This window comes from Natrix helvetica (genome assembly GCF_964273705.1).
Source record: "Natrix helvetica genome assembly, chromosome: 8".
Taxonomy (NCBI): domain Eukaryota; kingdom Metazoa; phylum Chordata; class Lepidosauria; order Squamata; family Natricidae; genus Natrix; species Natrix helvetica.
Genome location: NC_138559.1, coordinates 11,053,908 through 11,079,522, shown reverse-complemented (window position 1 = coordinate 11,079,522; position 25,615 = coordinate 11,053,908). Strand labels below are relative to the sequence as shown.

The 25,615-nt window shown below is 37.8% G+C and overlaps 1 protein-coding gene across 1 annotated transcript in view; it reads right to left on the bottom strand.

Moving 5' to 3' along the window:
- Positions 1–1,019: 1,019 nt before the first annotated feature.
- The window catches only part of LOC309395998 (zinc metalloproteinase-disintegrin-like protein H3), a gene marked incomplete at both ends in the record, with an annotated part of 69,946 nt that continues 45,350 nt past the window's right edge, over positions 1,020–25,615 (bottom strand). Inside the window, 14 exons of the mRNA XM_081960710.1 lie at positions 1,020–1,126; positions 2,116–2,317; positions 3,359–3,448; positions 4,488–4,665; positions 6,317–6,447; positions 7,564–7,648; positions 8,392–8,561; positions 9,511–9,582; positions 10,238–10,300; positions 11,928–12,123; positions 15,286–15,362; positions 16,258–16,336; positions 17,752–17,828; positions 18,444–18,535. Coding sequence (XP_081816836.1) covers positions 1,020–1,126; positions 2,116–2,317; positions 3,359–3,448; positions 4,488–4,665; positions 6,317–6,447; positions 7,564–7,648; positions 8,392–8,561; positions 9,511–9,582; positions 10,238–10,300; positions 11,928–12,123; positions 15,286–15,362; positions 16,258–16,336; positions 17,752–17,828; positions 18,444–18,535 — 1,619 coding nt within the window. The remainder of the gene's footprint in view (positions 1,127–2,115; positions 2,318–3,358; positions 3,449–4,487; positions 4,666–6,316; positions 6,448–7,563; positions 7,649–8,391; positions 8,562–9,510; positions 9,583–10,237; positions 10,301–11,927; positions 12,124–15,285; positions 15,363–16,257; positions 16,337–17,751; positions 17,829–18,443; positions 18,536–25,615) is intronic.

Genomic DNA, 25,615 nt, shown 5'->3' with positions numbered 1-25,615 from the left:
CAATCTCTGATCAGTGGATGACAGGGGATGATGAAAGTTGAAATCCAAAGATTGAGGCAACTGCACTAAATATCGGAGAGGGAAATTGCCTTGAAAAATAGTTATTATTCCATTTCAATCTAATTAAAAAAAATATGAGAGTAAAGAGGAAAAAAGATTGAAATAGGAATGTATAAAATAAAAAGTCCCCTTGTTTTAACAAGAAACAATGGCACAGGGGTCTGTGTGTTTGTGTAAGAGCCAAAAGAAGAATCTGGATTTATACCCATGACAAACAGATAATGTGGCTTATTGTTTAGTTTGGGTTCAACATGTGGTGCAAATTTGGCCATTGTGATTTCTAAATCATGATTTATGGCTAAATGCAATTCATAAACTCATCAACCAGGGTTTGTACAGTAATATGCAGGGTAAACAAGCTGGGTGATGTCATCCCAAAGAGAAAAGCTGATTATAGCGTAGTCCTTAACTTATGACCACAAATGCATGAAGAATTTCCATTTCTGAACAAGGCTGTTGATAAGTGAGCTGCACCCAATTTTATAATCTTTTTGCCATGGTTGTTAAGTGAATCACTACAATTGCAAAATAAATCACATTGTTGTTAAGGAAATCTGATTTCTCCCATTGTCTTTGATTTATTGGAAGCTGGCTGGAAGGTTGCAAATAATGAACATGTGATCTTGGAACACTGCGCCAAACCAAGCACCCAAATATTGGTCACATGACTATAGGAATGGGGCAACAGTTGTAAGTGAAAAGGCAAGTTCTAAGTCACTTCTTGGAAGTCATTAAGGAATGGTTGTAAGTCAAGAACTATCTGTCATTTCTGACAAAATCTTTTAAAAGGCAGTTTCCCAAGATGGAAAACAAAGGAAAATTAGCCATCCAGAAACTGATTCACATTTCTACGGTTTTAGCCAGATGGCAGGATCATATTCCTGCAGATGTGGACCCTAAAATATTTCTTATTATCCTTATATTATATCATCATCATAGAAGGAAATAATTTAGATTGCTTACTGTGGTTCACATGGAATCCTTACACCATTTTCCCTTCTGCAGTAGCCATAATCATTCCCCTTGCGATTAATTCTAAAACATTTATCTGGAGACACATTTATATCTGCAAGAGGGAGTGAAAAACCAAGACAAATACATGAATGTATAACATGCCAGCAGGATAAAGAATAATTTAAGAGATTCCAGAGGATTAAAGAAACTATAGTTAATATTTGCTTATTTCTAAGCTACTATTTTGTAACCCATTATTTATCTAATCCTCATTATGCCTGAATCGTTTTCTATCTAACCAGCTACATTAAACTTCCTTATTGAATTTTATGGGCACAAAAGCTGAAGCCACTTTTGTGCCACTTGCAGAAGACCATGCAGAAAATCAATGGCTGGAGGGGAATCTGAATGCAGCTCCATTCCTCTGTGTGCTCATTCTCATTTTCCAACTTTAACACTGTTGTAGAAATATCCCTGTGTTGGAATGTAGCCTAAAAGTCAGGAGTGATGAGTGAGAAGAATCACATCCCCCAACATCTGTTTCTTCAATTTTTGTGCCAAGTGTAAAGAAAATTTTAATCCTGGGATTTGAATATTCTTAGCACACAGTCCCATAATCAATTTACATTATCTCTCATTGAGATTGGCCCAGATCTTTGTCCAATTTGGGAAGGTATCCATAACCCACAAAAGACACTTTTCTCAAAGTCAGTCTTTCCAGATTTCTTGACTACAACTGCCATCATCTTGGACCATTGGCCATTTTCTCTAAGGATGACTGGAGCTTTAAACCAAAAGATCTAGAAGGCTGAGCTCTAAAGCCTCCAAAGAAAGAACTTCGTCTTGAAAAATTGTTCCATCTGTACAAAACCCTCAGAAATTGTAGGTGCTCCAATGCTGGAGATTTTTAGAGAGGACGTGGGAAATGGTATAAGGTTTCCTACTTGAGCAGGGAGTTGGACTAGAAGACCCCCTCCTTCTTACTCTGTTATATGCAATCATGATTTACTATGGATACAAAGGAGAAAATCTTTGATTAATGCAATGACTGTCTTAGTCTTTTACAATAAAACTATTTTTCAAATCCTCTGGTTGACTTACCTGGCACATTGTTAAACAAATCACGACATTGTTTTTGCATGGTGGGGCATGTCCCATTGTAGCAGTAACCTTGGTTGCTTTCGCATGGTCCTCCATTGCTCTTGAAGCTATCTGTGGGACACTCAGCAGATTGGCCAGTGCAGAGTTCAGCCTCATCACAGTCATCCTTTGCTGCCCGGCACACTGTTGTTGCGCTCTTAAACTGTGGGTGAGAATGGAAAATATTCCCACCTGTCATTCTTTAGCAGCAAAGATCAGAGTCAAACTATGATTCATGACACATTTCAAAATTTCCTCTTCGTCTTCATGAGGATTTCTAATCAAGGCATCCCTTGCAAAAAATTGCCATTTTGCACTTGTGCATTGTGCCTAGAACAAGTTGCAGCCTGTCTTCTTCGCTACGGAAAAATGATTGCAATGAAAGGCTCGATTTCTGAAACACAAGACTACATTTGGCTGACCATGAAGTGAAAATCAATTGGGCTGCCAATGGTTAACTGATGAACTTCTCATGATATATTTTTTATTTCCTTACACGGGAAGAAGCATTCCCAGAATTTTCTGTGTTGCTGAAAAATGTCTTCTCTTTCTATGAATCTGGACTTGTGATGAAAATATGGAAAGAACAAAATGATTTGGGACCCTCTGCTCAAAAGGTTCATTGCAGAATCAACTGGGATCCTATATAGAAGGAATGAGGAACTTGAATCTCTCTCTTTATGATCCTGCAGCACCTCCAGAATGTGCCACCTAAATAACTGAATTTAGAGCTTTAGAGAGCAGGTAGGGAATTTAAGGAGGGGTGGGAGAGAAGCAATTTTATTTCCAGAAATCTCTTAAACCTATTTCCATCCTAAAAATCTCAGTGAGAAAAATGTCACAGCATTACCAGAGACCTCCCAGAACCTTCCAAAAAGTCAAGGAGCTAAGTTAGGGCATCAATCTCAAACATTGGGCACCCTTATTTAAATTGGACTTCCATGCAAAGTCAATCCAAGAACAAATGTATTATTTTCAGAGATTTAATGTACAGAAAGAGGGCATGTTCGATTAAGACAAGTCTGAAATATTGTTACATTATCTTCCCTATGGATATGTTCCTACGGGTCAAATAATCTGGAAGAGGGGATAGGAAGAGGTTAAAATGTTTTGATCATAGTAAACAGCCAAGAAATATTACATTTTTATATTTATAATATAAAGGTTAAAATTGCTCTTGGTGTTAAAAATAAATAAGTCTTACTCTGCATTTCTTACAACACTCTCCAGCGTCACACTGTGCCCTAGGTTTCAGCTTACAAGTTGCAGCATTGCAGCAGGTACTTTGACAAGTCTGAAAATGAAATCATATCAAAGGATGTCATAGAGTGTTTGGCCTGGTCTTTTTTAATTGGTCTATTTTGAAGAGGGAAACTGTGAAGGAAAAAGATATGTCTGTGATGGGTTCCCTCTTATGGGTTCAAGCTAGCAAATGCACAAATGGTTTGTTATTGTAAACGGTTGATGGCATATCGATGTGAAACAGACTTCTCTGATATCTCCTATGTGGAAAGAATAAAACAAATAAAAATATCCTCGTCTCCCAATTGTGAAGGCCACATAACCTAGAGACCCCATTCCTTTCTTATTCATGAGGGATTTTGTAATCGTCATGCCAGCCTTGGAGGTAGTCCAGAGAAGAAGCACCAACCATGAATATTAACCCTACCTTAATTGTAAGGTTACAGTAGCGGAATCTTTAAATACTGAAAGTTTATTTCTAACACCCCCCCCCCCCATTCTTATGGACCAAGAGAATGTGTGGGAAGTGTTCCTCTTCAGATGTTTGCCATGCCCTGCAGGCTAATCTTACACACTTATATGACCATTGAGTAGATTTTTCCTCCTCGTCTCTCAAGGACATTCTTACAAACTATTACATTTTTAGTTAACAATACAAAGAGAACACTTCACTAAATTACTGTTCTTTTAAAAATATTATTAGGGATCAGAGCATAGATTAAAGATCATAAATTCTAGGAGGAAGCAGTTCAAGAAAATAGTGGGACAGATAATGTGGCCATGTCACCAAAATAGGGGTTTTCAGTAGGGAAGGATTTTGTTGGAGAGGTAAATCACCCATTTTTAAAAATATAACGTCTTCCCCAACTGGTAGTGAGAAAACCGTTCCTTATTCTTCCACAACTGGTTCCCCAAATCCAAGAAACCATTGCATACATGCATGTATATAAAGGGCACAAATCTATGCCATTCACAAACCAACCTCTTGGATGGCTCAAACCACTTAGAAAGCCAGATGATTTTTCAAAGGTTCCCATTTTTGAGATTTTTTTTTTCAAATTACTCTTGTTGATTAAAAAAAAAACCCTTACCTGAGGAGAGCCACAGTCACATTCTTCTCCTACTTCTACAAAGTAATTTCCACAAACTGCAGGTGCAACAATATCTGTTCTCAAGGGTTTGTTGAGAATGCACTGTGGGAGGTTATTAATAAGATATCTTTGATGTTCTTCATAACTACAGTGGCTGAACTGAAAGGAAGGTAGAAAACTGTAGAGATGAAATGAAATAAGATCAGGACATCATCCACATTTGGACTAGGAACAAAATTCATTGCAAAACCATATAAGATGAAAAAGGGATGGCTAATGAAGAAATATTGCTAAGGGGTACAAAGAGAACTCTTTGTACCCCTTGATCTTACTCCCAGATTATGCTCCCTCAGTTTAATTCCACCAACTTTCTTTTCTTTTTTAACCAAATAAATTTTCAATGAGATATTATGTAGTTGATTGAGCTACTTGTGTTTGAGTGGCCTGCCTTTCATTTTCATTGTTAGTCAGCCTCTCTGTGGAAGGACAATAATATAATTGAAGGGAAAACAGGTGGAGTTTTGTTTTTCTTTTCTTCTTTTGGAGGGATAGTAGTTTTTATTACAATAAAATCTTTGAGGCACATGGAGAGCTAACTATACTAACTCTCTATTTGCCTTAAACTATTCACTGTTGATTTCTTTTGTTGAAAATGTCATAATATCAGCGATGTCACACTGACCTCTGAAACTGCGTACTTAAATAGATGCAAACACAGTATCATATGCCCACCCAAGCAGCTTCCTAATGTTAATATAAACATTGGCCCTCAAGTTAGGGCTGGAAACAAGAACACAAAGACAATCTGCAGGTGGTCATTAAATAGACAAGATGGTCTTCTTTCAAGGTCAAAATTGTGCCAGACCCATTTCGTGGCGTTCATTGAGCAACATTGTTTTCTAAGCAAAGTCTTCTGTACAAAACACCATGAAGTGTCTAAAAAGTAATCATGATGCCCAGAAATCTTCCAGCAAGTACAGGAAAGGCTACATAGCATTCTCCATACTTCCTGACCTCATTGCCATTGCATAGAATATGAGACAATGTAGTCCTAGGGCTTTAGCAGAAGAAACCAGAAAGTGATCAATAGGGGACATGCTCACTGAGGCTACACAAAAATTACGGGGAGTTTTGCAATAGACAATTGCTGAGAATATTCCTTCAATTTGTTTGGCTTCCCTTTTCCTTTTCCCTCTTGATGAAGCAAAGGCTAAACATGGACCTGGAACAGAATATTTCTAGTCCTTGACTTGGTACCATAGAATTTCCATTGTCAAGCAAGCCAGTTATTAAGTGAGTCATGCTCAATATTACAACCACTTTGTTAAGTGAATCACAAAGTCATTAAGGGGCTCCAGCTTGCTCCATTGGCTTTGCATAGGGGAAGACAGCTAGGAAAGTCACAAATGACGATTACATGAATGCAGGATGCTACAACCGCCATAAATACATACTGATGTCACCAACTGCCCAAATTTTGATTCTGTGACTGAAGGGAGGCTGCAATGGTTTTAACTGTGACGACCAGTCATAAGTCACTGTTTTCACTGCCATTGTAACTTCGCATGGTTGCTAAACAAATGGTTGTAAGTCAAAGACCTATAGGTTGCTATCTGTTGATTTCAGAAGACTGCAATATATGGCAGAGATGTAACATATCTTCTATCTTTCAAGGGGCAAGGCAGGAAAATCCCAAGGACACTAATTGTGTTTAACTCCCTGACTATTTCATTTGTGCAAGTCCTTAGTATATTTAAGTTAACAATTAATTGCAATTCTTTAAAAGTGGCTTGATTGGAAAGGCATCAAAGGTTTTCTTCAATCCTTACCCTAGTGTTGGAGACATAATGCATGAGTCCGGTTGGCAAGCACAGGCATTTGTGTCATGATTAATGCCCAGGTTATGACCCATCTCATGGGCCATTGCAGATGCAATAAGACTTGTTCTTTTGCTATGATCCTGAAGAAAAGAGAATGCTTTACTTATTGTTAGTCCATCAAGAAACTGAAAGTGAATCAAATTATTATTAGCACTAAGTGGCTAAAAATGTGACTAAGTGGCACATTTTAAGTCAAGGGTACCATCTCAGAATTCCTCTAGCTAGCTCTTCTGAATGCATATATGCCCACCAAGACTCCAGAACATACACAAATACCTCCAGAAGAAAACTTTAAACCCCAGAAGCTACAGCACAGGAGAAGATCCAAACCTATGCATCCATTTGTTGTCTCATTCATTTAGTTACAAGCAACTTCAGTCCAAAAATATTCAGCATTTTTTTGTTCAAGTTAGCATTTTCAGAATATTGAAGGCTGAAGCCCTAAACAGACTTAAGAGTGAGTTGCTCTTTCTGAATAAAAAAAATGTCCTTATTTCGCAAACAGGTTTAGGATTACCTCATACTACCCACATCATAACTCTGCTTTTTAAGAAACAAAACTTATACATTCTTTCTATGTGAATAATAAACTAGGTTTACTGTATCACCTAAGTTGTAAACTGATGCTGTATCACCTAAGGTGATGCTGTAAACTTAGTTTACAGCATCACCTTAACTAATATGGTTTTCTTGCAGGATCTTAAAATACTACACTTTTTTAAAAAGTAGATTTAGTATTACCTCAATTGTCAATGTACCTTAATTCAATCATATGTGATCTAGATCCTAAATTTCTTGGAAGAAAAGAGGAGTGATTCATATTTGTCATTATGATTGCTAAGAATATTGTTCAGAAGCATTATTTGGGGGGTATTGTAACTTGATTTGACTTGCTCATTTACCAATCAGAGCACAGTTTCACTCCTCCTGATCCAGAAACATTATAATATATTGTCACTTTCTGATATTTAGCTCATTACATACAAAAAGTTCAATCTACAACATGTCTAGAATGCATTGGGCCAAAATGTTATCAATTGCGGCAGGACCTGGAGATGTGAAATGCACAAACAAATATGGATGAAAATGACATGGATCAAAAATCAGAAGACACTTTATTTGTAAAGAAGTTATGCCTATATATATATAAGTTTTCACTTGAGTACAAATAGGTAACAGGTATACTTTCTACTAACTTGAACAATTGCTGCAGAATGCTTCGACTTGCAGAAGCTGCTCACGTAACCTAATCCTACAGTATCTCCATTGAAGTTAATGCCCCTATAAAAAAGAAGGAGAGGTGGATAAAATTTATAGAAAATAGAAGCACATTATGTAGTCTTAGGGCATACATAACTCTCCATGGCTTTTTGCAAACCTCTCATCCCGTCCTCAGTTACTACCAGTTTTCAGAATGTTAGAATTCATTTTAGGCTCTAGTCTCAGATGCCATTTAGCTAAGTAGAACTTTTAAACATATTCATGATGTATATGTATATGTATATGTATATGGATATGGATATGGATATGGATATGGATATGTATTTGTGTTACAACCCCTGGTATGCCTAAATATGGGAGGAAGGTCACTACTCCCTCTTTCTGTCCTTCGGCTCATCACAGAAGACCATGCAGGCAGAAAACCATATTTTTATTTTTAATGTTGCCTTTTTATATTTGTGTTGTATTTGTACTGATAAATAAAGTACAGAGTGGGAACCAAAGCATTACTTAATCAAATTGAAAATGAATGTGTAAGTACAGCCAAAGCATAGCAGGATAATCATTTGAGTTTCAATTTTAAATCCAGGTGAAATGAAATGAAGCTGAGTTTTTGACCTACAATCATTCAAGGACTTCTCAAAACCAGCTCTCATCTACAAAAAAAAATAAAAGTGGTTGACTTTGACCCAGAGATATAGTTCACATAGGATTTAAAGAATACACCATAGAGCGGAAACTCTGTGCAAGCACAAACCTTCCCATAATCCTCCACTCCCAAACTCCCCCACAATGAGACGTACGTGAGTAACTGAGCGTTATCATTCCTTCTGCGTGGCAGCAAATCTGTTTCTCTCCATCTTCCAAATAAGTCCAAAGTGACATTCGCCGCTGACTGCACGTTAATCGGATCTTGGAGGGACCACACTTCTATGCCAATCAGTGCTACATGAATTTTCAGAAATCTGAAAATCTGTCAGGTGGACATGGGAGCAATCAGAAACTGAAATGCAATTAAACCTTGAGAAACCTTTCAAGGTTAAAAGGCAACTAACATTGGCTTCTATGGACAGGTGAACAAAATAGATCTAGGCATCAAAAGAAGAGAAATCTCTGTAGCTCAAGATTGGATTGTGGAGTCCTCGGTGCTCTGAGTTTGCTACTTTGCTTACAGAAGTAAGTTCTTTAGTGAGATAATGAAATGTCTGCAAGGAAACCACCAAGCTCAGACAGCAATAAGGACTCTATATATTGGGGAATAAGAATAATGCACATTAAGCAGAATAAATAAATAAAATGACAGAAAGAAGCAGGTGATTATTCTCTGTAATCAGGAATAGGAGAGGAGGAGGACGAAAAGGAGATTTGACTCAGCGAACTTCCTGTTGTCTCCCTGATTCCAACAGAAATGTAAAGAAGGCTAACCAGGACACTACAATACGAGTGTATCTCCTCCTAAGTACCACAATCCAACTTAAATTAAGTTCCTCTCTCCAGGTTTCTTCTCGGGGATCAGTTTCACAATCAATTGGCTGACTCTGTCCATATCTTTCTAATGTCCAAGTTCAGAACCATTAACTGCAGAATTCAAAGAATCTAGCTATGGGTGTCCTTCTGACTGAATTCTTACAACACTTTTGGAATTGCAGCCTCCCAACACAGTGCCTTTATTCACATAAGAGGCTTATTAACCTAGTTACTGAATTAACCATTTTCTGGGATGGCCTTAAATGCTGAATCACCTTGCTGGCCGAATGATGTAACCTCACTCGAAGCCACACAAGTTAGCATTCTTATAGAAGTCCATCTCCTAGCTCTCTTTAACTGGTTACGTGTGTTGTGCGAACACAATGAAAATCTGGGACGGGGCAGAGAGAAGTTTAAATCCAACAAGTGAAATAATTTTTGCCATGTCTTCTTACCACATTTAAATAATTGATAATTTCATATATTCTTGTTCTTATAGCGGTGTAATTGCCGGTGTATTTCCTGAACTACAGAAAAGACAAAAAAGTTAAGATGAGATCATAATTATAGGAAGAAGGGAGAGAAGGAGGAAGACAAACAACATTTCAGTGAAAGGATCATTGAATTTGCTGATTTAGACAAAATATTACTTTTTATTCAGTCCAAAGAATTCTTTTGTGCTGATTTTTAATCTACATTTCTGCTATTAATATATTCAGATTATTAATTTTTGAACAGCTTACATGTGCTCTCCTCCTGGTTGGAGAAAATTTTGGTCAGCTTACTGAGATTCTTTCTTAAATTGGATGCCATATTTCCACGTTTAGAGAAGTGTAACATACTAAGCATTCTCTACTAGACATCTTATTCTTCATGTGATGTCAACTTGGATATACAAATTGTGCAGGAATGTTTCAAAGAAACTGTAGAACTGTTTAACAAACTTGCGATAAAAATAAATTTAGATAGAATCCAGGAAGAACAAGTGTGCAAATTAGAGTATATTGACAAATGTCTCCTAACTTTTTAAAATATTGGTTGGGTCCAATAACAAAGAAATATCAAAGTTTACGATAAATCACATTTAAGAGAAACCCAGTTCGGATGTCTCTTAAGGTCTTCAAAAATGGCCACATTAAAAAAGGCAGAAACAAAATATGGAATGATATCCAGGATACTTACCATTACGTTGTCCACAACTATGAAAAGCTCAATGAATTTTGGGGCCTGCAAGTATTTTTGTTGCTAAACAGAACAATAAACAAAAGGCAGTTCAGACATGTTGCTCCCAGCAGCCAACAAGAATCTTGGTCATCATCAGATAATCAGAAAACTGCTTGTTATACTCCCTGGTCAAAATACTTGGCCTTTCAGAAACATTGGCTCTTTGAAGAAGGCATTTATAGGGAGACAGGTTGTTTAAACTTTAGCACTTAGAGTGAGGGTCTCCAACCTTTGGGCCATGGCCCACTACCAGGCCTTGGAAGTTGTGGGCAAGCATTGGCATGAGCATGTGCATCTCCACTTGCATGGTCAGCAAGAAAGCATGGATGGACATGCTCCATTTGTCCAAGTGGGTGCATTCACATGACCTCCATTGCTCACATAGAACCATCCCCTTTCTCCCCTGCCAGTCCACAAAGCTGAAAAGATTGGGCAACTCTGACTTAGCGAATGTGTTGATAAATTTTTGAGGAAAAATTACAGTATGCAATGGATTGTGAAGCAATAACAAAAGTTATCACCTTTAAAAAAAGTTTGTCATGACACAAATCACTTTCTTTGTATCAATATGGTGTGGCACTTGTTTCCAATTGATTTGTTTTTGGTATTTATGATGCCAACACTTAAAGATAAATTTATATATGAATACCTAGTTCTGAACAGAATTTAATAGGAATAAAAACGAGCATGTGAAAGAATCGCTTTCTCTGACTTATTTTTGAGCCTGTCAAAACGATGCTCCAATGACTTTCTCACTTTTCCTTCCCTTTCTCAATCAATCATATGAGAAACATTGTGATGTGGTCATGTAACCAATTAGACATTGCCTCCAATGATATTGCTATGCATCAAAGACAAAATAAGGGGAGGCAATGAGACATTCTGACCAATTAAAGTCCCTCTAAATTGTGAAAGAGCTATATCTTTCTTTTGATGCAATTTCAAAATGATTACTTGAGTATTGTTTCAGACTTGTTGGGCACAAGGAACAAGAACAACATAGTTAAAAGCTCAGAGTAGTTTCTTTATTGCTGCTCTCCTATAGATAGGAATCTTGCCAGACTAAAGTACACTCTGTGTAACCATTGGATACATCCTGTGAAAGTGTTAGGGAGGAATCCCTTCTGAACTTCTTTTTGCAATCCAAGGATTTATTGCTGATCTGCCACTTATTTCCCAGGGAAAGAGCCCTTCCCTCTTCCATTCTACTGTTAGATCTGACTACTAGAATGCTCAAATCACACAGATCTTGCTTCTTTCCCTAGGAAAATGTTTTTATGTTTTTTTCAGCATACAGAACTACAAGGCCAAATTGCCAATTCTAGAATGCAATTTCTTTTCTTGCTGTCTGACAGTCACTTTCTTAACTCTGCTGCACAAGATCCCGTTTGACTAAAGTGACTGGGAGCAGACATTGAGACTAGAACATTCAAGATAAAGGACCAATTAAGGACCAATTAAACATAATGTATATAGCCACAGCTTGCTGAGTATAAAGAATTTAGAAATTGAGGGTTCTCCCTTATGAATTCTATCTAATCACCCCCCCCCCCAAGAATTTCTCTTTTACTTTACATTTTAGAAACAAGTGAATGAATCCCTGTTCTCTAACCATATTATATACATGAGAGTTTAATATAAGACTTACTTCAGGAGTAAGGACTAACTGAGAGGTCATTTTGATGGGCTCATCCGATTCCCAAGTAGTCTGGGTTACCCCACAGGTTTTGGGGGTCTCATCCTCCTTTTCTATATTTTCATATTTGTAGACTGCATGGGCTTCACTGTCGGAAAGCTTCAAGGGTTCAATAAGGTACGTCTCTCCTTGATGCTTGAAATGTCCTCTGTAAAACAATATATAAAAGGGTGGTCACAGATGGAGAACTAATAGAAGAGAATATTGTTAGTTGAGGGATGACCTGCACTGATGATGTTACCTAGTTGGGTAATGAAATGTCTGCAAGGAAACAACTAAGCTCTGAGAGCCATTTTTAACTGACCAAGTCAACATTCCCTGTGTTTTTCAATCCCTTCTTAAAACTAATTGAAATATTTATTTTCTATCCTCACTTTCTCATGTCACTTTCTCATGCTACCCAATGATACAACCATCATCAGAAAAATACAATACATTGCACATACTCAAAACAGCCAGGAAATATCTGCACAGTATTTGCATGGAGAAAGTTTGACATGGAATCCGATATTGTATATTTCCTAGGTTTTTTTTTTTAAAAAAAAATAGTTTCTAGCTACACAAATGCAAAACGTACACACTCATACACATATAGATATATATGAATAGAAATAGAATAGAACAGAACAGAAAATAACAGCGGAATAGAGCAGAGCAGAGCAGAAATCTTTATTGCCGAAATGTGATTGGACTCACAAGGAATCTGCGGTTCATAAGCTCTCATTGTACATAAAAAGCTATGAGTGATAAACCATAATCATAGTCAGCGGTGGGATTTAAGTAATTTAACAACTGTTTCTCCTAATGACTGGTTGGGTAGGTGTGGCTTGGGAGGGTCACATGACTGTGTGGGCATAGCCAACTCAATGTCACTCACGGCAAGGTGGGATGGCAATTTCCTACATACCATTCCAAGCCCCTTCCCCACCCCCTCTTGGACTGACTAAATAGAAGCCCATTTAAAGATCACGGCTGTCAGCTGAGCCTGACTGGTGCATGATGGAAAAAGGAGGCTAGGGGGAAAAGAGAGAAGGACTGCCCCATTTTCCGCCCCATTGAGCTGTTTGGCCTGACCCGGATGAGGATGGGGAGGTGGAGGGAAAAAGCACTTGATCCATACATACTCACCTGCATGACAGAGAATATCTCTTCCAGCTCGCCGGTTCGTGCATTCGGAGCTTGAGGAGCAGATTATAAGCCATGAAGTCTGTCTGCTGTTGCTCCAAGCCCGGCCCTGGCTACAGACATCGTCCAATTTTCTTCCAGTGCTCATGCAGGGAACCCAGGGAGCTTAGTAACAACATATTGCATGCTTTTCACTCCAAGGAGCCCGGGCTGGGCGGAAGAGTGGTCCTGCTGAACAAGCTCCAACCATTGCTGCTGCTTCAAGCCTGGGTTCCCTGCATGAGCGCTGGAAGTCCTTCCCTGCCCAGTCAGACTGTGCACCCCTCTTGCTCCGGTCACTGATTCCCCCAGGACCCCACGTGCACAACCCCCCAAAATTTTAAATAATTAGAGCCACATGGAGGCCAGGCGCACTCACTTTTCCCCTCTATGAGTGGCCTTGGAAAAGCCCACCCTCTTAATCAGACTCCCTTTCTTCCAGCACTAGTGCAAGGAACCCAGGCAGCTTAGTGGCAGCATATTACAGGCTTTTCACTCCAAGCAGCCTGGGCTGGAAAATGCTGGAAAATGCATGGGTAGGGCAGAGGAGTGGTCCTCTTTAACAAGCTGGCCTGCAGCCACTGCCGGCGCGAGAAGCCTCCAGCCCCCGGTCTTTTTTGGCATGAGAAGCCTGCAGACACCGCCTCTTTGTCGGGGCAAGAAGCATGCAGCTACCCTCATGCCAGCAAAGAGGAAGCCGCTGGAGGCTGCTCACTTTGGTAAAGAGGCAGCAGCTGCTGCAGGCCACTCATGCCAGCAAAGAGGGAGAGGCTGCAGTCCGCTTGCATCAGCAAAGAGGCAAAGGAAGGCTCACCAGACAGGCAGGTGGATGGGCTGGGTGGGAGGCATTGGAGAATGGCGAAGGAAGGCTTGACAGGCAACTGGGCCATGTGAGAAGCTAGGGCAAAGAAAGGCAAGTGGTCTGGGCTGCGGGGACCATGTGGTCGAGACTAGTGAGCTAGCAAGTGAGGGAGACAGAGAGAAGGAGCTAGTGTACTGTAGCTAAGACGGGTGAGGCGAGATAAGGGGTGACTGGGAGGGGCATGATGGGCGGGGCTAGCCAGTAGTTCTCCAAACTGCAAAATCTGAATCCCACCTTTGATAGTCACCATAAAAATAAATTCATCATAAATCATAAAATGTAACACTTAGTGACAGTAAGATGCTAAATAAGCAATCAACACAAATTGTAGTAGTAAACTAAATAAAACAATATAAATCATAAAGATGCAAGGAACAAAGTTATAGTCATAAATAGAAAAGGAGATAGGTAATAGGAGAGAATATAGCAATGTAGAATAACATGAATCACAATGCAGAATAACAAGGAGCTGGGGGCTAAAACATGATGAATGGTTGCAGGAACCGGGTACATCTAGACTAATGAAGAGAAGGACTAAGAGTGACATGATAACACTTTCCAATCTTTAAGGGGCTAAGAAGGACAATCTATTCTCCAAAGTACGTGAATGCAGGACAAGAAACAACGGATGGAAACTAGTCAAGGAAAGAAGCAACCTAGAACTAAGCAGAAATTTCCTGACAGTTTGAAGAATTAACCGGTGGAAAGGTTTACCTTCAGACATTGTGGGTGTTCCATCACCACTGGTTTTTAAAAGGAGATTGATAGCCATTTGTCCAAAATGATATAGTTTTCCTACTTGAGGAGGAGGTTGGACTAGAAGACCAACAAGGCCCCTTCCAGGTCTGTTATTCTATCATTCTGTTCTTCCTTTATTATTCTGTTGTTATTCTGTTATGTTCCATCACTTCATTTATTCCTCCACTGCATGGACACAGTCTCTGTACAAAGGGGAACTGCTTGCCTCTTCCTGTAGACATTCTAGCAAGGTTTGCAATCTGAAGCTTACTTATCTTCTCTACCTGTAACATCAGCCCCTATATACAAAGAATATATGGGCTGGAAGCTCCTTTATGCAGACCTGATTTAGCTCCCTAGTGTCTCTACTGGCTGGCAGCAGCTGTTCTTGGTATTCAACCAAAGTCTTTCTAAATTCTGCAGAGGTCTTAGATCAAACCCAACTAATTTGCATGAATAACTGATGTCCTTCAATTTAATTATGACATCTCCAAGAGGAGCATTTTATTCTTAACAAAATAAATAAAAGATAAGAGACTATCTTACTTCAAGCCATTGCATGCACTGATGACTGCAGTTGAGTCAGCTTCATTCTGGATGCGTCCATGATAATAGCAGTGATCCTGTATGGAGGCAAGAGGACTACATTGATTAAAGCTTGTTTGTAGTGTGATTTGATGAGCAGAAGTGCATTTCCAATGTATTTCACCACATCAATGAAATATTAAGAAAGCAATTATTCAGAACATTTTGATTCAGGGGGACAGAAGACCTATTTAATATTGATTGTTCCAAAATGAACATAGGCTAAACACAACTCTCTATAAAAACAAGTCACACTGCAGGGAGAGCCCCATCTTGGTAAAATGCTAAAACTTCTGTTCTATTTGCAACACACAAATAGAAAATGCGTTGTTGAAATTACAAGCCTTTTTCTCCATCAACCTTGTCTTCTTGGAGATCAACTCTAGTGATGAACCAAGGATTTGCTGAACAAACTTTCAGACTTGATGATTGTCCTACATTCTGAAATTGTACCATAATGTATTAAAAATTCCACATTAACTAATGCTAACAATTAATTGTTATTCCCTTGAGCCTGCATAATGAAAGCTTTCAGAAATTTACACAGAGATGTAATTCCTAGCATCATTTTTAGTATTATAAACAAATGATTCTGAATTTATCACAGTAATCTGCTTTAAAAATCAAAATGTAGATCTTATGAACCTGATGTTCTCATGATCAATCTATTTGTGAAACTCACTCCCCAGAATGTTTGCTTTTAACCAGTAGGAAAGAACTGGTTGATTGAAATCTTGCCCTACTAATTCAATGAATAAAACAAACTGGGTTTAACAATCCATACATCCTTATATGAATATTTCGGTATAAGATACTTTATAGATGTACACTCCTTGTTTAAGTAGCCTGGTCTGGTACTTACATATTTGGAATATTAGTGCTCAAATATTCCTCTCAATTTATTTCCTAAAACTAAGATACTTTGGATATTACCTCAACCAGAGGGCTTGTTGTAATTTCTCTGCCATCAGGGGAATAATGAGTCTCGGTGTAATCTTTGGAAAAAAGTCCTCTGGAAAGAATGAAAAAAGTGAATATCTATGTCAGGAATTAAGTAGGACGGAGAAAATTTTATTGTATGTCTATAACTATTGTACTTTCAGCTTATATTGTTTGGTATCAAAGGAAAGGAACAGGAGTTTCAATCTGAAGAGGACACCTATTTAAGAGGAGTGCTGAAGATACTAGATTCGCCAAAGGAAAGAGATTTGCACCAAGGAAGCTGTGCAATTCTCTTCATCAATGCTCAGAGATGGTATGATTGACCAGGAGCAAACATTTTGTATTTCCTCTTCTTTGTATTCTTCTGGTCTATGCAACAATTTGATGAAACTACTTGGTCTATTAAGGAGAGCCACATAGCTCTATTAACTTAAGAGTAAAAGGAAGCAACCTCAAAGAAATGGATGCTTTGAAGCTTCATACAGAAGCATGTGCCTTGACGTTTTAAGCCAATATATGGAGTCACTTTCCACTCCTAGTGTCACAACTATGCCTTCTGGCATTGCCTTCTCTTTTTCCAGTCTACATGTTCCTTGCTAGTCTTCCACTTGTAGCCCTGCTTGGCTTCCATGCCAAAACGTGATCATTCAGATGCTGCTCTTGAAATCTGGATAGCCTTCATATTTAAACAAAACAAAAGGGGGCACTAGAATTTCTAAAGCACACATTAGAATTTAGTATGAAATCTCTCCAGTGGTACAAGATAAAGTGACACAGAAATGCCCATATATAGGGGAATTTCTTTATAGCCTGTACTTAATAATAAAGGCAATATACATTTAGAGGCACATATAGCATGGTCTATGGAGATTCTCAGTCATCCAGAGGCAAAATAAAATCTTTTCGATATAGCATGATCAAAAGTAAAATACATTGTAAAATCAAAGCCAGGCAGTCACTCTCAATGCACCAGCTATGTATCTCGGTCTTAATACTAATATTACATTGCACTAGGACTTCAGGGACTTCCAATGTTTACAGTACAGTGACAGCCATACTAATTTCGACGGTGATGTTTTGGGATAATGAAAATGATACACTTTCTTTTAGCAGTGTTAGTAGTTTATTTACATGTGAGAAATCCAACCTAGAATTAAGAGAAATTTCCTGACAATGAGAACAATTAATTGATTGAGAAATTGTGGGAGTTCCATCACTGGAGGCTTTCAAGGAATGATTGGACAGCTATGGAATGGTATCGTCTCCTGTTTGAGGAGGGGGTTGGACTAGAAGGCATTTAAGGTTCCTTCCAACCAGGGTTGGGCTCCTGGGGGTTCGCAGCCACCACTGTCCTGTAGTATAAAATTTAATTGAGTTTTAGTTTCCCAAACAAAGCAATACAATTATTTCACTTGGATTATGTCTGAGAATATACATTTTCCATACAGTTCTAGTAAAGTTAAGACAACTTCCGAGTTAACATACTTATTTCTTTCTAGGTGAAGGACCACTGGCTCTCCATTCACTTTAAATTCATATTGCATTGTATCTTCATACTTGGTCTGAAATGCAAAGAGTTCAGAGTTTATTTTTAAAAATAGGCAAATAAAATGTGTACCCTCTTAACAACTCCACACCTCTGTCAAATGGAGAGCTGTAGCCAAAGTATTTATTAGATTTGGAGTATTTCATCTAGTGATTGAACGGCACTATAAAATCTTAAGTTACATTAAACGTTCCTGCATAAGTTCAAGATCTCATTCTCAAATTGAACATCTTGGTGAATGAAGGTAGGCTGGGACAGAGAGACTGACTCGAAAGTCATCCAGTGATGGTCTTGAATCTGGTTCTTAGTCTTAATCTTGAGCTATAACTACTATACCATCTTCACTTAGAAACACAAATTCCCCTTCTCTTCAGAACAGATAGATAAGATTTAATGGAGAGAGAGAAAAGGGATGAGTGAGATCTGTTGCAGCTATGAAATGACTCAAGGCTAAGTCCCTGCTCGATCCCTCTTCGCTATATGGCTGGGTGCTTCCCAACACTTTATTAGCTATAGTAGCCTATTGAAAAATCCAGATAATCATTAGATGGCAGCCTAGGAATACCCAAAATTATGTTGACTGGCAAGAAGTTATTTGGTGAGATCCTTTTCTTACCTCTGGCTCAGCATTCTGAACTTCTCCTTTGGGCAATGTAGGGACTTTTTGTGGATACACTATTTCATAATCATTAACATTCCCAGATTCCAGGATGATAGAGCTTCCTTCGTAAGGAGGTGGGGGGAGAAGAGGAAAGGTTGTTATTACTTTTGGGAAGTTATTCAACCATTCTCACATTCACAACTCAGTTTGTTACTCAATTATCAGTGAAGAATGGAATCTTTTTCTAGTGGAACACAGCACAAAAATCCAGGTTTTCTTTGGATATGCAATTTGCTGAATGATGATTGACAGCTGGGAGACTTTCTAGATGCATTGATTTGGGCAGGTGCAAAAGAAAGATTTTGGAATGTGAATAATCAGAAAAACAAATAAATAAATCTCACTGAATGTGCAATTTGTGCACTGAGTGATAAGGATAACATGAGAAATTATAAATTACAATAGTCTAATTCAAAAAATTCAGTAAACCATACTACATTATTAACATTTTGCTTCCTGAACTTTTCTTGTCACAAACTCTGTCTCTCTGTCCTCTTCAATCTTCTAATTCTTTTACTCACATTATTGGAAAATCTTTTCTTCTGAGGATATTAGGACTTTTCTTTCTCAGGATCTATTATCTTGACAAAATTTAACCAATACCAGTAAACCATCTATATAACTTTACAACAAATGTGATCTTTGAGAGCAAGAACTCTTTTGCTCAGTCTGTCGAAACTGAAGTGGAGCAAATTTTGATTAAGTATCAAAAGGAAAACCATAGAGACTTGTTGGGTGCCACAGACTTTTAGCAGTAAGAATCTGAAGAAGGAAACCAAAGAAAACATCTTACCTTGATATGGAAGAACCACTAAGCATATAGTTACCAAGAGAGCTTGGATCATTTTGGAGCCTGGATGGGCTGGTGGACAGGAAATCTCCTTCTGCTTCCAAGCCAACCTGAGCTCTTCTCCTGTTGACTGTGAGAAGCATGTTCTTCAGCTTCATTCATGCCCTTATATGCGAAGGTGTTTGCTAAAGGATTTGCCCAAATTCTAACTTGTAACAATATTACTGGTGGGCAGTTTTCCAACTGGCTTAGTGCTTGTCACTCCAACAATGACATCTGGAAAGCTTCTTTCAAGGCATCCCTCAAAGCAAAAGCCAAAAGGAAGAGGATTAAATGCTCATATCAGTGCTGTCCATGGCTCACATGTTAATACAGCTAAATTTGGGGCCTGTTGGGCATGGGGTCTTAAATGCCAAGAGTTGGTTTTCATAGTATTCTGGGAGTAAGAGGCACTTTTTCAGCAATCTGGCATCTTTTCAATATTGCTCGCATCTGGTGCTGGTTGCCAGTCAGGGAGCTCAATGAGCTAACTAGTAGCATCTGAAAAATGATGTTATTTTGGGATAGACTGAATCCATGTCAATGCATTGATCTGAGGAACCCCTGACTTCACTATAGGGGAAAAACCCTCTATGCCATAATAGATTTCTGCCTTTTTAGGGAACTCAAAAACATTTGTTTTCCTTTAGGGAACTCTCCTTTTGATTACACTGTTAGGCAATTTTGGGAGAAAGAGAAGTCACAGTAGAAACAGCAGCTTCATTCCAAGAGGACAAAGGCAAAACAATCTTCTCTTCATTTAGAAACAAGGAGTTATTTGAGCCTTTGAAACTCTCTTTGGTGACGAGCTTGTTTTCTTTCAGAATTTCTGCCCTTACCATCACCAGATCTCCTCTCCTGCAATGAGACCAAACTAATTAAAATTGCAAAGCTGTTGGGGGAAGAGCTATAACAGTAGCTCAAGCCACATCTTATGCTGAATTTAACCTTTTTGTTTGAAGGGAGGATAAATGGTAAACCAGTATTACAATGTATGCACACTTCTGCAAATACAGTCTGCTTTTAATGCTTTTCTTATCTCAGTTTGATGCTGAATCTGATCTAAATATTATAAATTCTTCTCTCATAACAGAAAAAAGGAGGAAATGCTTTCTCTTTCAGTCATCTTAAAAATGAGTTACTCAATGAGCTTTCTTGAAGTGAAAACGTGGTTCCGTTTTAGAGTAATTGAAGAGAAAAGAGATTAAGAAATCCGAATCCCATGATCGAGTTCATTCTTCATAGCTGCTACTCAACTAAACAACCTCATTCTTCCCATTAATTTGTATCTCTGTATCTCTATATTTTGCTCCTGAAGAAGAGATCATCACTCACAGGTCAGTAGACAAGGAAAATTCTCTATCATCACATACTCTTTTCCCTACGATTGTTATTCATTTCCAAGTGATTTAGATTAATTCTGTCTAAATTATTATTGTCTGATCTCTGTTTTCCTTTCTCTGAATGTGGCCACATTTGCTTTATTACTTTTAAAATATGCTGTATTTTGACTACACATTTATTTTTCATTTATTTAAAAATAATTGTCTTTCCTTGAATTGGAACTTGTTCTTCTCCTTTTTATGAATTGACTATAAGAAGTTTCAATGACTTCTTATGTCAATGACTATAAAATTTTTTTGACTGATTGATAATTAACCACTCCATAAGCCAATTTTCTGGACAAATGATTTTAGCTGTTCATCAAAACAACACATGAAAATAAGTTTCTAACACTTTTGTCTAACACACTCCCTAAATGTATCATTTTTAAATTTTTCTTTAAAAAGTTTTTAGTTTTTTTTCTACATCTCTTCTTCTACATTCTGGGTTATGCTCCTTCGTCTCGTAAAATCACCATTTATTTTTTCTTTTACCTCCATTATAAAAAGAAATTTTATATAGCAACTTTTGTTCAGAATTCACTAGCATAGTGAATATTTTTTTTCTACCTGCATTTTATTTAAGTAGGTGAATATATGTATAGGTATATATATTCTATGCATACTGATTTTTCTTTCAGAATATTTTGTCTTTTCTTTACTAATAGTCGCATTGACTTCCAGATAATTCTAATCAACTGGGTATTTCCCAGCTGCCCTAAGCAGTGTCACCAACATATCTAGATTTTAATTTAGCAGAATCTAGAAGTCTTAGGGATAGTACCATCTCTTCTACAAACTGCATAGGGATTTATTGCCAAATTTGTAGCTTCAAGAACCCTTCAGCCCATTTTGCTGATGTAACAGTTCTTGTCTAAGTCAAAGTTATCTCTTGCATTTTTATACAGTATCATGCATGCCATTCTTTAGAACAAGAATCTATAGTACATCTCAATGATCTGTTTGTTCTTTTCAATTATATTAGAAAGTGAACCTCTTGTGATTATTTTATTACAGGTGGCAATCATAAATTCTTCTGTGCTTTGAACACAACAAATGCTCTTGGTTATTTGTGTTTGATAAATGATAAATTCTCAGAAATCCCTTCTTGAACTACTCTGCACACTTTCTCCAACCAGTCAAATATCTTAGTGATATAAGTATCCCAAAATTCAGAAGGACATTTTCTTTAGCACAATTCAATCCCTCCCCCACAGCAATTACAGAAGGAGAATACCAAAAATCCCCTTCAAAAACAGACAGTGTCCATGTGAGAGAAATAATTAAAATCGATGGAACATGTTATTCTATATTGTCCTCTCTATGCAGATGTTTGTCAATAATTATTATTTTTATTCTTTATTAAATAATCTGATCATTTTGAATTGGTTTATTTCAAGATGTTATTGTTGGACCAATCTGATTTTATTTCCGTGACATAGCCAAGTACTATCCTATAATTTGTGCAGAATGCCATATTTACTCTAATCTTTTTTTTTTTAGATATTTTAGAACAATTATATATTTTTTTCTTTTTACCTGTTTACCTGTGATTTTTGTGTTATATTTGCTGATCTATTTTTATATATTGCCATAATCTAGGAGCTATCATAAACTCAATGAAATTATATGATCTTGGTCAAAAAGAAGAAACATTAACAGAAAACACATCATTGCACACTAAGAAAATGTTGCCTAAGAACTATCTTTAAGAATCTATTATATTCTCTTATTTTAATCTCCCAAATTTCCTCCCTGGAGCTCAAATAGTACATGAGATCACTTCTCATTTTATCCTCACAGCACCAGTCTTGGGAATTAGTCTGCAATAAGAAAAGCAACACCCAAAGTCATCCAGTGAGATGCATGGTAAGCAGAGACTTAAACATGGCTATCCTGAATCCCATCCAACATCTCAATTTATATAACACTGGCCCTTGAAAAAGATACCAAAATAAAATAAATGTTAAAATTCAATTAGAAAATCTAGTATAGAGGTTGGTAGATTTGTAAATGATTCAATGCATGCTTCGATTCTTCTTCTTCCTTTTTGCAACCTAATCTTTTTTTTAAAGGTTAGACAGGGAACCTTAGAGAAGTATTTTCTCCAGGAAGTTAGTATCCTTTTCACCCCACTCATCAGTTGAAGGAAACTTCTTTACAAGGCAAGGAAAACTGAAAATATTTGTGTGGGCACAGACTTTGGAGGCTGAAAGTCCTTCTGAGTCACAACACCAATAGAAAAGAAAGGACATGGTTTAACCTGTCATTTGTGACAAGAGGATGATGTTTACTATACTTGAGAAGAAATGGTTCTTTGCCAACCACAATATTCCATTACTGGCAGCAGCCATTCCAAACACACTTATAGCATTGTTGCACTAGGATTAAAGTCTTAATTTTCTTGGAAAGAAAGCATTAAACAAAGAAGAGCCAGATTAGAGTCTTTGGAACCATGACCATATCAGCACTATCCATAATGTGCAGTTTCCATAATATAATCATGCACCTATTATCAGGTGCAAATAACCAAGAACAATCCTAGAACATAAAAAGATTGGGTTGGAAGAGACCTTCTAGTCCAATTTCTGTCCAGGGAAGGAGATCCTATATCATTAGAGACAAATGGCTGTCCAATCTCTTCTTGGAAACCTCCAGTGATGGAGCACCCACAACTTCCAGAAGCAAATTGTTCCACTGATTAATCGTTCTTACTGTCAGAAAATTTCTCCTTAGTTCTAGATCCAATCTCTTTTTAATGACCTTCCACTTGTTACTTCTTGTCCAGCCTTCAGCTGCTTGGAAGAATAAATTGACTGCCACTTCTCTGTGACAGCCCCACAAGGACTGGAAGACTGCTATCATATAACCCCTAATCTTCCCCTTTGTTACACAGGACATGTCTTCTTTCATTATATGGTTTAGCCTCCAGACTCCTTATTATCTTTGCTGTTCTCATCTCATCATTTTATTTTGCATCATGGTGACCATAATTAGATGTAATATTCCATGTGTGGTTTCCCCACTGCAGTATTATCATTTATTGAAATTATCCCACCTGTTTATGCAACCTAGGAGCACATTAGCCTTTTTGGCAGCTGCAGCACACTGCTGGCCCATACTTTAGTGGTGGTTCTACTAAGACACCTAGATTTCACTCACAGTTGCTAATGTTGAGCCAGGTATCACCTAGTATATATCTGTGCATTTTGTTTTTCTTGCCTATGTATAAAACATTACCTTTCTGACCACTGAATTTTGCTAGATAAGGCCCAATGTTCAAATCTGTCATGGTCGTTCTGAATCTTCAGCTTATCTTCCAAAGTGTTGCCTGTTCCTCTCCGCTTGGCACTGCCTGTAAATTTGATGAGTTCCCCTTCTATTCATTCATCTAAATGACTTATGAAGATATTGAAGAGTACTGGGCCTAAGTCAGAATTTGGGGTACCCCATTGCATACCTCCTGCCATAGAGATATACTTCCATTGAGAACTACCTGCTAAGTGTGATTGTCAGTCAGTTGTAATCTGGTGGTGATACTGATAATCCCAGAGTGTTCAATCTTTCCGAAAGGTAGGCTGTTGTCTACTTTGTCACATGCCATACTGAAGTCTAGTAAAAAGTCTATGTCCACAGTGTTTCCCTTATCCACTGATGTAGTCACTTTCCCAAAGAAAGAAATATGTTTCTTTGACAAACCCATGGTGGCTTCTATTTATTGTGGAAGGTATAGTGGGTAAGCAATACTGGACTGAATTCTTACTATCGGGGATTGAACAATAGGGGGAACTGAAGTTGCAGGAACTTTGGCAGAGAGTGACTGTCATGTTGGAATTCAACACAATCCAGGCACAATTCAACAAAACCATTGAATTCAAAGCACACTGTTGCCATTGTAAAGATGAATCAACTAATGGTAAATGCTAAATTGATGCTAGAAAAGGGTCAATGAAATTCATGGAAGGCTGGGCTTGGGTCTCTTGTAGCAATGCAAGAACTCCAAACTGATGTCACATTTAATTCCATTCTCCAGCTTTGTCTGTTCTTCTCCTACATGTATATGATTTATGGACAAATGTTTTCTTCTTTATTTCTGGCTTATGCTTAGATTCCACCTTCCCTGCCCCACATGCCTTTATTGTTTTTATAAATAAGTCAAGGTGGTGAACATTCCTTATATTCTTTCATTGTCCTATTTTCCATAGCAACACTGTTGGGGAACCTTATGTGTTCTGTTGGGCTAACAGAGAAGCCCAAAGTCACCCAACTGGCTTTTATGCCTTAAATGGGCTCACAGTCTCCTGGTTTCTATACCAGCATCTTAACCACTATACCAACTGGCTCTTTATGACTCCGTTTGTTATTCATTTTGGTAATGGATCTCTCCCCAAATTCTAACCACCACCAACAAGGTCCAGAGATTTTCATGAGTTTTGACTGCAGCTATGGGCATCTGCAGGGAGATTGGTAAGAGAGTGTCAGGTAATCAAGCCATGTCTCTTTTATATTGGCAGGTCAAATGTGTGCATTCTTGAGTGCCACTAATTCTAATGTTGCATAAACCTCATTATGACCCTTTACAGCTTTGGAAGATAAAATCAAAATAAGCAGAGAAAGCAAAGAATTAAAGAAACAAATCAGGGAAGAAAATGGTTTCTTTCCACATTCTCCTTGGCATTAATCTCCTTTTAATCTCCTTTAATTTCATTTTGTCTGTTTCTTTCAATCAGATGCTGTTAAGAGACAAGACGAAACAACAGTGAAACAATTATTATGCTTAACCTTTTGGTGATCAGTTGTTGTTGTTGTTGTTGTTGGTTAATCTTTGGTGAGATTCACAGCCTTTGGGGCTGCTTGATAGCTCAACAGCTTAAGTCCTAACCAAGGACCTAGGAACTCTTAAGGTAACGTCAGAGGATAAAAGTTGTTCC